The following is a 12,083-nucleotide window of genomic DNA, read 5'->3' on the forward strand; positions in this document are numbered from 1 at the left end:
AACTGTTATGAGAAATGGAAGAAAATATGTAGAGTTTTATAGTTTTCTGCTCTTCTAGAAATAGTTCCACCAGTCACACTCTCAACAATAGTACAACATTTTATGTAACTTAGATATTTTCCCAAGTCAGAAAATGAATATAATATAGTTTACACAAGATGGTAGATAAACTTGTTTAGTATAAACTCATTACCTCAATACATAAAATCAAAGGCAAAGATTTCTTCTTACTGTGGCAGCACATCCAAACATGACTGAACTCTCCATGGCCTAAATGACCTTTCATGTGATGAATTCTGACAGAACACAACTTATAAATCAAAATGAAGGATAACAATAGAGCCTTTAACTTTCCAAGTCTTAACTCTAAGATGATAATACCACCACGCAAATGCAAGTTTTGGAATATTAACTTTCCTTGATTCCATGATATGATTTTGAAAAATTCAATAAAAAAATTTGATGGTGAAACTAGTCTGGGCTAATAAAGATTAAAAAAAGATAATATCAATATGGTTAGGGGCGGATCTTCGTATGGGTAGATGGGAGCACCTGCCCCCGAGATTTTTCAAACCAATACCAAATCAGTATAAATGAATATTCCTTTTTTTCTTTAAAATTTATATATATTCTAATGGTTCCAAGTCTTTTTTTGTATAGATCATAGACCTGCACCCCCTAAAGTTATGATCAAGATCCGCCACTAGATATGGCGTTAAAGCTGCATTCATAGTCTTGCAAAATATGACAATGTGGGCTAAGACATACAAGAAGATATTTTATAAGATGACTATTTCAGATTTAAAGGACTTAAATACAGAAACAGAACATATTCCTGGGAAGCATTAAACAATAAAATGTTGAGTTATGTGACTAATCCATTATATATTCTGTTTTTATCTTTATAAAAGCTAGATGAAACCTACAGATTGCAAAGAAATCAAAATCCAACCACTAAAACCATGCAAAACATCTTGTTTTATTCAAAGGTAAACATTTTCATGTAAATATAGAGCCGAACATTATCAACCGAGCATCGCACGAGGAACTAGAAATTTAAAATGTGTACTGAGATGCTGCAATACTAAAAGATACTTACCACCAACCAATAGAAAAATCCACGCAGGAGATTCAGAATTTTCGGATGATCATCACTAGCTAAATCTATTTCCTTTTTAAGATCTGCAGGATGATAACATAACTCAGTCTGTAGTCTTCCAAAATAACATTTAATGGAGCTAGACAAAAGTAAGTTTAAATTCCGTCTAATGTATTGAAGCACCAAATTGGGTAAGCAAAGTATTGCAGGATTTTAACATTTGTTCTATGTTCTATTAGTCTGAATGAATGATCATGTTCATGATCATTGATCAATAATGGTGAATTGATCCTAACTCGGTGAAAAAAATAACTTCTCAGCAGCACACAAAAGTAATTGCAGGCACATTAATTCCAGTAAGTATCATACAAATAAAGCAAGACAAATATCTCGGAGGAGTGTTATAAATCCTACTTACCAATATGATGATCCAGATAAGATTTTGCATCATAATCTTCCAGATTTTGGTACACCCACGTAGAACTTTGTGGCCTTGGGCTGGCTTTCTAACGATAATGTCGTTCAAAAGTCTTTCATACTCTTCCGAACAGTTAGGCTTCTTAAGTTCTGCCATGAGTTTTTCTCTATACTCTATGGTCTTCCTTGCATTGGCTTCATCATCATCACCACAAAAAGTTTCCACATTCAACTGGGAAGCAACACATGTAGCAAACAAAATCTAACTACAGGAATACCAGTATATGCATAATGTAAAAGAATGAACAAATATTGAATACAATATTACAAGCAAAAACATGATTCCATAATACTTACAACAGGATCTTGCATTGGCCTTCTTATACAAGGATTATCATCATCATAATATTCAGGTTCCTCCTTTATTCCATGATCGATTGATTGACACTCTTTGGCCCTCTTACTCGTGCGCTTACTATCATGGTCATGCTTATGTGCCTCTGGAACCACATGATTGGCATTACCATTAGAATTCTTAATAACATGAAGTTATGGACTTCGTTTTGGTTTCCTTCCCTTGCACTTACCCTTATAGTTAGGGGCTTGGTTCTGTGGCTTTGAAGCAACAATCATGTTGCTAACACTATCATTAGGATTCTTATCAGCTGATACTTCTTTACCTTTTTGTTTCCTATGCCTATGCTTACCTGCATAGATCCATCCAGAAAACATGAAAGGGTGTCTAAATATATACATCAAACCTATACTCTTGGTAAGCTATTTTTGTAATATGTTCAATAGGGGTTATAGCCTCAATGCAATGGTTAAGTTGCTTGCCTTGTAGGTCATGTGTCGAAATTTCGGAAACAATCTCTCTGCTTGCGGAGGTAAGACTATGTAAACCTATCCTCCACAGACCCCATTAGTTTGGAGCATTTTTTAAATTGTGGACTGCATTACTTGATACAACCGCAATATTATGTTTGTGACAACCTCTGAATCACACCACCCACAATTGTGGTATAACACTGAAGTACAATGATACAACTCCAACACAATTGCATTGGATCGCATTTGACCCACATTAGAATGCATCAGGCTGCATTTGTGCCACATCACGACATCAAACCACATCTTGCCCCATCAAATTCAAAAACATTTTATTAATCACAAAAGAATTCACAGTACAACAACCTAATCTACATTGCAATTGTCGCAATGATCGCAATCATAGTAATCTCAATAACAATTTAAAACAATGAGTGAGAGCCTTGTATACCAGACCACCCTTTATTGAATAGGGGGTTACCTGCACGCTTCTTTGTATCTGAAGCTACATGACTGCCACTACCATTACCATGCCTATCAGCATTGATTACCAGATCCTTTGGTTTCCTACCCGTGCGCTTGCCTTCACACTTTGCATGGATATGCATCTTTTTATCTACCATAGGAGTAGCATTTGAAACATGATTTGCATTCTCAATTGTGCATACATTTAGATCCTCAAGTTCAGGAATTGGTGGCTCGTATTTCACAAAGACATTTTCCTCAATGATATCAAGAACATAAGATTTTCCATGAGGCCTCAATTTTTCCATGAAAGATTTATATTGAGGATCCAAGTTCATATTATCATCATTATCCTTTTCCTTGTTGTTTTCCTTAGCAGGGTATTTTACTGTGACAAAGGCATTTTCCTTAATGATATCATGTCCATAAAATTTTGCAACATGCTTTGAATATTCCAAGAAACTTTTAACGATATCATCCTTCTCCTCTGTCCCGAAGATTGCAACATGCATTTTCCTGAAGATGAAGTTGCTTGCTCTGTGCAGTGCTGTATAAACCAAATCAACCATGAATTGCACCATTTCTTGTTTGTCTTTTCATAAAAAATGTGAAACCTTAAGCTCAGAATCAGAGTATGCAAAAAGTGAGAATCACATATCCAAGTGAATCACCTAGTAAGAACCTTAAAGTGACTCTATTTCGTTATATTCCACCCATATACTAACTTCATTCATTTAATATCTCTTGGTATGCCTATATGAATCTATGGTATTTTTTAACTTTATGATTGTATTTCGGATGGTATTTTAGGTAACTATGAGCGAAAGTTTAGCTTTGAGTGGGATATTCAGTTTTAAGGAGTGTTTGTGTATTTGAAGGGACTCATATATTATAATATTATCCTTGGTTGTTTTTACTCATATTTTCAATGACAAAAAAATGTGATTTTATGGTACACAAAAGAATAAAAATATCATTACAAATTGCATTTTGTGTATTATTGTGTGGTATTTACCTCTCAGTTAATGGAGAGATGCTTACTCTTATAACATGTGATACCCAACAAAATTAAAGGGTTAAGATTTTTTTTAAATTTCTTGATTAAATAAATAAAAAACATGTAAAAATATTTTCTCCCACATATTCCTGGAGAGGAATTCATCTGATTTGAAGCATATGTGAGGGTTTTGAATTAGTGCTAGTATTTCAATATTTCCTATTAAGGGTTACATATAATACATTCACTCTCAAAGCATTCAGGAAAAAAATTAAGGATACTAAAGTTGAAGAGTTGGATGAAGTAACTTACCTGTTGTGCTGAACACTATTTCCTCTCTTCATTAGTATGTATGATCCTTCTTCTTTTCACTCCCACTCTCCCTTTTTCTCACGCATTAACCTCTCTCTTTTCCTTGTGTTTCTCTATCCCCTCTCTAAATGGAACATGTTACTGTAGTCTCCACTGCTTGATTTGACAAGATATTTGAACAATAAACTAATGTTCTTATGCTTATTGCAATAAAATACAAAATCAATTGTTTGGTTTATGAATGTAAGGTCAAAATCAATTGTTTGGAATGTAAGGTTCTGGTATATCTTTAAGAAAAATTAAATGTTTAAAAATTCGATTCTTGGGAGCAACATTTGTGGAAGGAATAATCATACATCTAAAAATGAACTAATTCCTTATCTGTAGAATAAAATAATAGCATTAGTAGAAGAGATAATCTGATTGGCTCAGGGAATATGACATTTTTAGGAGAGATAATCTTTGTTCGCTTGAGTGTAAGTTTAGATAAACTTTCTTTGATATATATAGTAGTGTTAAGTAATCAATAGTAAATATAAGATTTTATCAAATCTATTTGATATTACGTAAGTGGTGGATTAATCAGAGTAATATAAAAATGTTACTTTTTTAATTTTAAAAGTTTTTATTTATTTATGTAGTAATATCTAATTCGTTCGAAATATGGATTGAAATATCCTTAGAGACTTGAGATCTCTATTCAAACTAATGATGCTAATGCCATCTTTATATGATTAGCTCACATACCCTATGTATTATATACTAAATTCAGCATGTTGTGTATCAACATATCGAGTTTACTATAAAAAAAACATAAAAATGAAGAATCTCATCAAACCATATACAACACAAAATAAGCTCAAAATTCATGCAAGATGCAATCAAAGAGTGAGGATGGATACACAAGCATCTTCCATTTGTTCGGTTGGTCCTGGAGGATTTATTCAGTATATTCAATTGCGATGTTTTATAGTGGATATAATCCAAAATCTCAAGACATTATTCATAAATTCATTCACTGCAATAAGAAATTGTGAATCATAGAGTAAATTACACTAACACCTTATAAGTTTAAGTGAAATTATACAAAATATTCCTCTATTTTCTACACCTATAAAAACCCATAATTTTAGACATACATTACACTGACTACTCCCCTATAAGAAACAAGTGTGACTTTTTAAACAAAAAAACGAGTGATAAATGTAATTAAGTTAAACAAAATGTGGTGTATTGTGGAAACACGTATAAATAATATATTAGTCAATATATTTTCATTATTTCTGTTCGTTACAATATAGTATAAGAGTGATTTAAATAATTTCTCCTTAGAATTATTGATGCATCTTATAATGAACCAAAAATAATGAAAATGTATTGACTCGTATAATCTTTCTCCAAATATATCATATTTTACTTAACTTAATTACATTTATCATCTTTTTTGTTTAAAAAATCAAACTTATTTCTCATATAGTGGTAATCAGTGTAATGTATAAAAATCGCGAGGTTTTTTTGCATGCGTAAAAAATAGATAGGTGATTTATAAAATCTACCCATGAATGTATCCTACTCAATCACATAGTTGCACCAATAAGGAAAAATACCTCATATATTCCATCAAAATGATAAAAAATTACTTATGTATTGGTGAAATTATAGTCATCGTAATAAATAAATCTGCTTCAAAATTATATTATGATTTATGATTGGTTGATTAATAAAAGACGCATTAAATGAATGACTTTATAATAGGTTAATTTAATTATTAATGAATTAAAAATATAACAATTTTGGACTTTTGGTAGTAGAAAGTGGGGGTATAATAAATAAGTGTTCTAAAAGCATGACACTTATAAAAGGCACTACATCTTTTGTTCTACAATATGTGTCACTCTATATATCATAAAAAATACATTTTTTTATATTTCAACTTAAACATATTTTCTTTAATCAATCATAATTTATGATATATATTATGATATTGAAGATTGACTCTTGCAAACTAGGAAAAATGAGAAGCAAACACACTATTTCTTAAAAGCAAAATATAGAAAAATTAAAGAAACAAGTTTTTAACTTAAAACGGGTACATATCTTCTATAACAAAAAGTGTATCATTATATATATTACTATTTATGATTGGTCAAAAAATATATTTACAGTTGCACATGGAGTGTCACACCTCTGAACGACATCACATATGCACTTGTTTTCTTCACATCTCATTGGTTCATTCCATCAAGGATTTAATATGTATATGTTAGAAATTAATAATTTCTAATTAAGATGAACATCATATATTTAATACAATTATATCGACTATTTATTTTGAGGTTACAAAACAAGTGATCTAATTAGTAACAACATATAAGACTTCTGAAACTGATAACAGATATATGCTTAATTAATGATTGGATATCCAAACAGTTGACCTATAGGAGATAATAAGAACTCTGTAAGTGAACACATAAGGAATGGTTATGGTCCCCAAGATACCAAATCACAAATAGTTTTCACATCTCTCAATTAGAGAGAAAACGAAGGTCCCAAAAGGAATTAAGAATTTGGTCGAGGAAGACCATCACACCAAAACTCTCTCAAAAAGTATATCAAAGGAGTAGATCAGAGAACATGGATTCGAGGATTCAGATATGACTTTGTATCTTTATTTTATATTATGTGTGAGAATCAAGAAATTCAAGATCCTAGGATTGATATTTCATCAATCATCAAGAAATATCTAACAATATACACAGACATTGTAACTGTTTTTTACACCATCGGCACATCATCCACTATTTATATGTAAGCATTATTAACTTTTAAATAAAAGTAATACAAATCAATGATGGATGATATATTGTGAATGTAAAACACTTTACACTGACAGTACATACATATTAAATTCTTCCTTCAATAGACTTAATTTCAAATCATGAAAGCCTAATTAACAATACTCATCATAGCCAAAGGAAAGAAACAAAATGTTAAGATAAAATCCTGTATACACCAATAATGATGAGAGTTTTTATATTGTTATCATATCATTTAATTATTATGGGCACATAAATAGTAGAGAATTTATTAATTGGCCTAGCCTCATGCATTTATGGTATTCATGAGTAGGGATGAAAATGCATGAGTACTCGGATCAGCAGGTACCCGCTACTAATATTTGGAATGTGTTGGGTTTGGGTCTTTTTTTGGATTCATGGGTAATTAGGATCGAAGATTTTGAAATTCAATGTTGAACGAGTTCAAATTTAGGTAATGAGGTATTTAGACATGTGGGTATCCAGACATGCAGGTATCCAGACTCACAATTTCTATATACGTACAATATAATTAAATGTTTTTTGTCCTAATTATGATGTTATATTCTTAAGGGAGTCACATATACTATCCCAAATATGTACTACTTCATGTACCAATTGTTTCTCATTGGCGATAAAAATAAAACAAAAATTAAATATATATTAACTTTATATTTTACGTTGATGGAGAGATGTTAGAGGTTTGATATGTTTTATCATATTTTAAATTATTTTTTAGTAAAAATATTTATATAAATGACAATTTAAAGTTGTGCACTTATACTTTAATTATTTTTTATAATTGTTATTATCAATTTTTGTTTTTATTATCTAAAATAACACGCATGATTGTGAGAAACAAACAAATATATAAGTTGTTTTTAAAAAAATTAAAATTTTTTTGAGTTTATGCGTACTCAGCCGTTGGTAGCATACCTAATATGATAGTATTTTAGAAATGAAAGTTATAGTAGTGAAAATAGAAGTGGACAAGCTTTGGAGCTACACAACTTAGAATAATTTGCTTCTTATTTGGATACTTCACAAATGAAGGATGAGTGCCTATTTATAGGCTTTTTACAACACTTATGAATTTCTAGATAGTTCCATAAGTATCTAGTATACATTTTACTCAAGATTTCTAGATACTTCTTTAATTATAATGTTAAATGCCTATAATAGGATATACTAGAAGCTTAGGATAATTCTAGATATTATGATACAATCACCACTACTTATTCCTACACAAGTGTGGAAGCTTCTAGAAAGTGTGCATCAATATTTTATCACTCCTCCTTGATGCACATTTTTGTAACTCCTAGCATCGATCGTAGTTGCTCGAACTTTGGCCTTGGTAATGCCTTAGTGAATATGTCAGCAATTTGATCTTCGGTCTTGCAATACTCGAGCTTTATTTCTTTATTCTCACTTGCTTCTCTGACAACATGATATTTAATTGCGATATGTTTTGTCCTGTTGTGATGGACTGGATTCTTTGCTATCGCTATCGCCGATTTGTTGTCACAATAGATTGTCATAGGCTCCATCTCTTGATCTCCCATATCATTGAGTATTCGTCTAAGCCATATAGCTTGGTTAGTCGTCTCTGCAGCTGCTACGTACTCAGCTTCTGCTGTTGATTGTGCAATGATTGATTGCTTCTTTGATAATACTCCTTATCCAAATGAGAAGGCATAGCCTGATGTGCTCTTCATATCATCCACCGAACCTGCCCAATCACTGTCAGTGTAGCCATGAAATGTTGAGTTGGTGTTGGTCTTATACCATATACCGAACTCTTTTGTTCCTTGTAAGTATCTAAGAATTCTTTTTCCAACTCCAAAGTGGATTTGACTTGGGCTTTGCATGAATCTTGATAGAAGACTTGTAGCATACATGATATCTGGTCGAGTGGCAGTGAGATATAGAAGACTCCCGATCAAACTCCTGTAGAGAGATGCATCTGCCTGTGGAGATCCATCGTCCTTCTGTAGCTTCTCATTAGTCACGAGCGGAGTAGCAACTGGTTTGCACTCACACATCTTGAACTTCTTTAGTAGTTCTTCTATGTATTTCTTCTGTGAGATGAATATACCTTCTTTTCTTTGATTTACCTCAATTCCAAGGAAGTAGTGCATTAAGCCTAGGTCTGTCATCTCGAATGTCTTCATCATGTCTTCTTTGAACTCTGTTATCATCTTTATATTGTTTCCAGTGTATATAAGATCATCTACGTACAAGGAAACTATTAAAGTATCATACTGACCTTGGGACTTAATGTATAGTGTAGGCTCACTCTTACTCCTCCTAAATCCTTTATCGACGAAGTACTGGTCAATTCTACTATACCATGCTCGAGGAGCTTGCTTCAAGCCATATAGAGCCTTCTTCAATCGTAGCACTTTGTTTTCGTTGCCCTTGCTCATGAACCCTTCTGGCTGCTCCACATAGATCTCTTCTTGAAGTACTCCATTGAGGAATGCAGACTTGACATCTAGCTGCTAAATGCTCCATCCTCTTTTTGCTGCAAGAGCTATTAGAGCTCTTATAGTATCTAGACGAGCAACTGGAGCAAATGTCTCATTATAGTCGATTCCTGGTTGTTGGGAGTAGCCCTTGGCTACTAATCTCGCCTTGTGCTTATGTATAGTGCCATCAGGATTGAGCTTTATTTTATACACCCATTTTACTCCGATGATGTCTTTATCTTTTGGACAATCTACTAGCTCCCACGTGTTGTTTTTCTCGATCATCTTTATCTCTTCTTCCATTGCCTTGACCCATACTTCTTGCCTTGATGCTTCTTCAAAGCTTCCAGGTTCAACTATGGCCAAGTTGCATGTCTCATATATATCTACTAAGGATCTTACTCGTCTCGGAGAAGATTCCGGTGAAGATTGTTCATGTGGGAGTGTAGTTGGCGTACCTGGATCTTCTGTTGCTTCTTCTACTTCCCCAGTTACTTGTGGTTGTTGTGTTGGTATGGAGATGTTGTGTCTCTCAATCTTGCCTTCATTCCAGTTCCAAGCGGCACTTTCATCAACTTCAACATCTCGACTGATGATAAGTTTCTTCGTTTCTAGATTGTATATGCGATAGCCTTTTGACTGTGTGCTATATCCCAAGAAGATGCCTCTTATCGTCTTGTCTTCTAGTTTGTGTCTCTTTTCTTTTGGGACATGTATATAACAGATAGATCCAAAAACTCTTAGATGTTTAGCTGATGGCTTCCTACCGCTCCAAGCTTCTATAGGAGTTTTACCTTCGACTGCCTTTGTTGGACATCTATTCATTATGTAGACAGCTGTGTAAACTGCTTCGGCCCAAAAGGTGTTTGGCAAACCTTTCTCCTTGAGCATCGATCTAGCCATCTCCATGACCGTGCGATTTTTCCTTTCAGACACCCCATTTTGTTGTGGAGTGTAAGCAACTGTGAGTTGACGCTCTATGCCTTCATCCTCACAAAATTTATCAAATTCGTGAGAGTTGTACTCTTTGCCACGATCGCTTCTGAGTACTTTTATATGTTTCCCGCTTTGCTTCTCGACAAAGGCCTTGAACTTCTTGAATATTCCAAAGACTTCTGATTTTTCTTTTATAAAATAGACCCATGTCATTCTAGAAAAGTCATCAATGAAGAGGATGAAATACCTGTTATTAGTGAGGGATGGCGTCCTCATTGGTCCACATACGTCAGTATGGATGAGCTCCAACAAGCGTTTTGCTCTCCAAGATTTCCCACTTGAAAAAGGTAGTCTATGTTGCTTCCCAAGTAGACATCCTTCACAAGCTCCTTCATTCTCTTGGATGCATGGAAGATCCTTCATCATTCTTTTATGATATAATAGCTTTAAGGCTTGGTTATTAAGATGACCAAATCTTCGATGCCATAGCCATGATTCATCAACTTGAACCTTCATAGCGATGTTAGTAGCATATTTCCAAGTTATTGGAAAACTTCTATTTCTTTTCTCCATTTTAACTTGGGCTATTTCAAACTTTCTATTATTGTCATATATATTGCATGTATCTCCCTCAAAGTGGAGAGAGTAACCTTTTTCCATCATTTGGCCAATACTCAAGAGATTTTCTTTAAGGTTAGGAACTAGTAAGACATCTTTGATAAGTCGCGTACCTGATTGTGTCTCCACCATGACAGTGCCTTTGCCTTTAGACTCAACCATGGTGCCATTACCTAATCGAACTTGCACTCTGACAGACTCATCAATATCTTTGAAAATGCTCCCGTCCTTAGCCATGTGGTTACTACAACCACTATCCAAGTACCAGTTTTCTTCTTTATCACGACTACAGACTTGGTTGGCATAGAATAGTTGTTGGTCATGTTTGCATTCTTCAGTGAAATTGGCCTGATGATTATTTTTGTTGCGACAATTTTGCTCTGAGTGCCCAAATCTTTTGCAATATTGGCATTGTATCTTTCCTCGATATCGACAATATTTTTCTGAATGGCCTGACTTCTGGCATATGCCGCAAGGAAGATATTTTGCTTGATTGTTTCTAGAGAAATCTTTAGAAATCTCTTTGTTTCTAGAATGTTCCGCACCAATATTATTTCTTCTTTGATATTCTTTATTCTGAGACCTTAGTCTGAGCTTTGATTGAAAGGCATTTTCTAGTGAACCTTCATCATGCCTACTCAATCTTTGCTCATAAGCTTCTAGAGAGCCCATTAGTTCTGTTACTGATAGAGTAGACAAATCTTTGGTTTGCTCAATCGTAGTAACTATTGAGTCATATTTTTGGGGAATTGAAATCAGAATTTTCTCAACAATTCTTTTGTCAAGAATATTTTCCCCATAGGCTTTCATTCATAAGCTTCTAGAGAGCCCATTAGTTTTGTTACTGATAGAGTAGACAAATCTTTAGTTTGCTCAATCGTAGTAACTATTGAGTCATATTTTTTGGGAATTGAAATCAGAATTTTCTCAACAATTCTTTTGTCAAGAATATTTTCCCCATAGGCTTTCATTTGATTGACTATTTCTTTTATTTTAGAATAATAGTCTTTTATGGTCTCAGACTCTTTCATCTTAAGTAATTCAAACTCACGCCTAAGAGTTTGAAGTTTAATGGTGCGTACCTTAACACTACCATGAAACTCCTCCTTTAGTGTATCTCATGCTTC

The 12,083-nt window shown here is 33.5% G+C and overlaps 1 protein-coding gene across 1 annotated transcript; it reads right to left on the reverse strand.

Annotated features, from left to right (window-relative positions):
- On the reverse strand, nucleotides 2,561-4,261 carry LOC109327916. The gene is made up of 2 exons (XM_019561093.1): nucleotides 4,119-4,261; nucleotides 2,561-3,356 (listed from the first exon to the last, which is right to left on the reverse strand). Exon 2 carries the CDS (start codon nucleotides 3,319-3,321, stop codon nucleotides 2,767-2,769), a length of 555 nt encoding a protein of 184 aa, XP_019416638.1. The 5' UTR covers nucleotides 3,322-3,356; nucleotides 4,119-4,261; the 3' UTR covers nucleotides 2,561-2,766.

The sequence above is a fragment of the Lupinus angustifolius genome, chromosome LG15 (assembly GCF_001865875.1).
Source record: "Lupinus angustifolius cultivar Tanjil chromosome LG15, LupAngTanjil_v1.0, whole genome shotgun sequence".
Lineage (NCBI taxonomy): Eukaryota > Viridiplantae > Streptophyta > Magnoliopsida > Fabales > Fabaceae > Lupinus > Lupinus angustifolius.

Bases quoted from the DNA above. Each gene is read 5' to 3' on its own strand.
- LOC109327916 (XM_019561093.1), bottom strand. From the start codon at position 3,321: ATGCATGTTGCAATCTTCGGGACAGAGGAGAAGGATGATATCGTTAAA.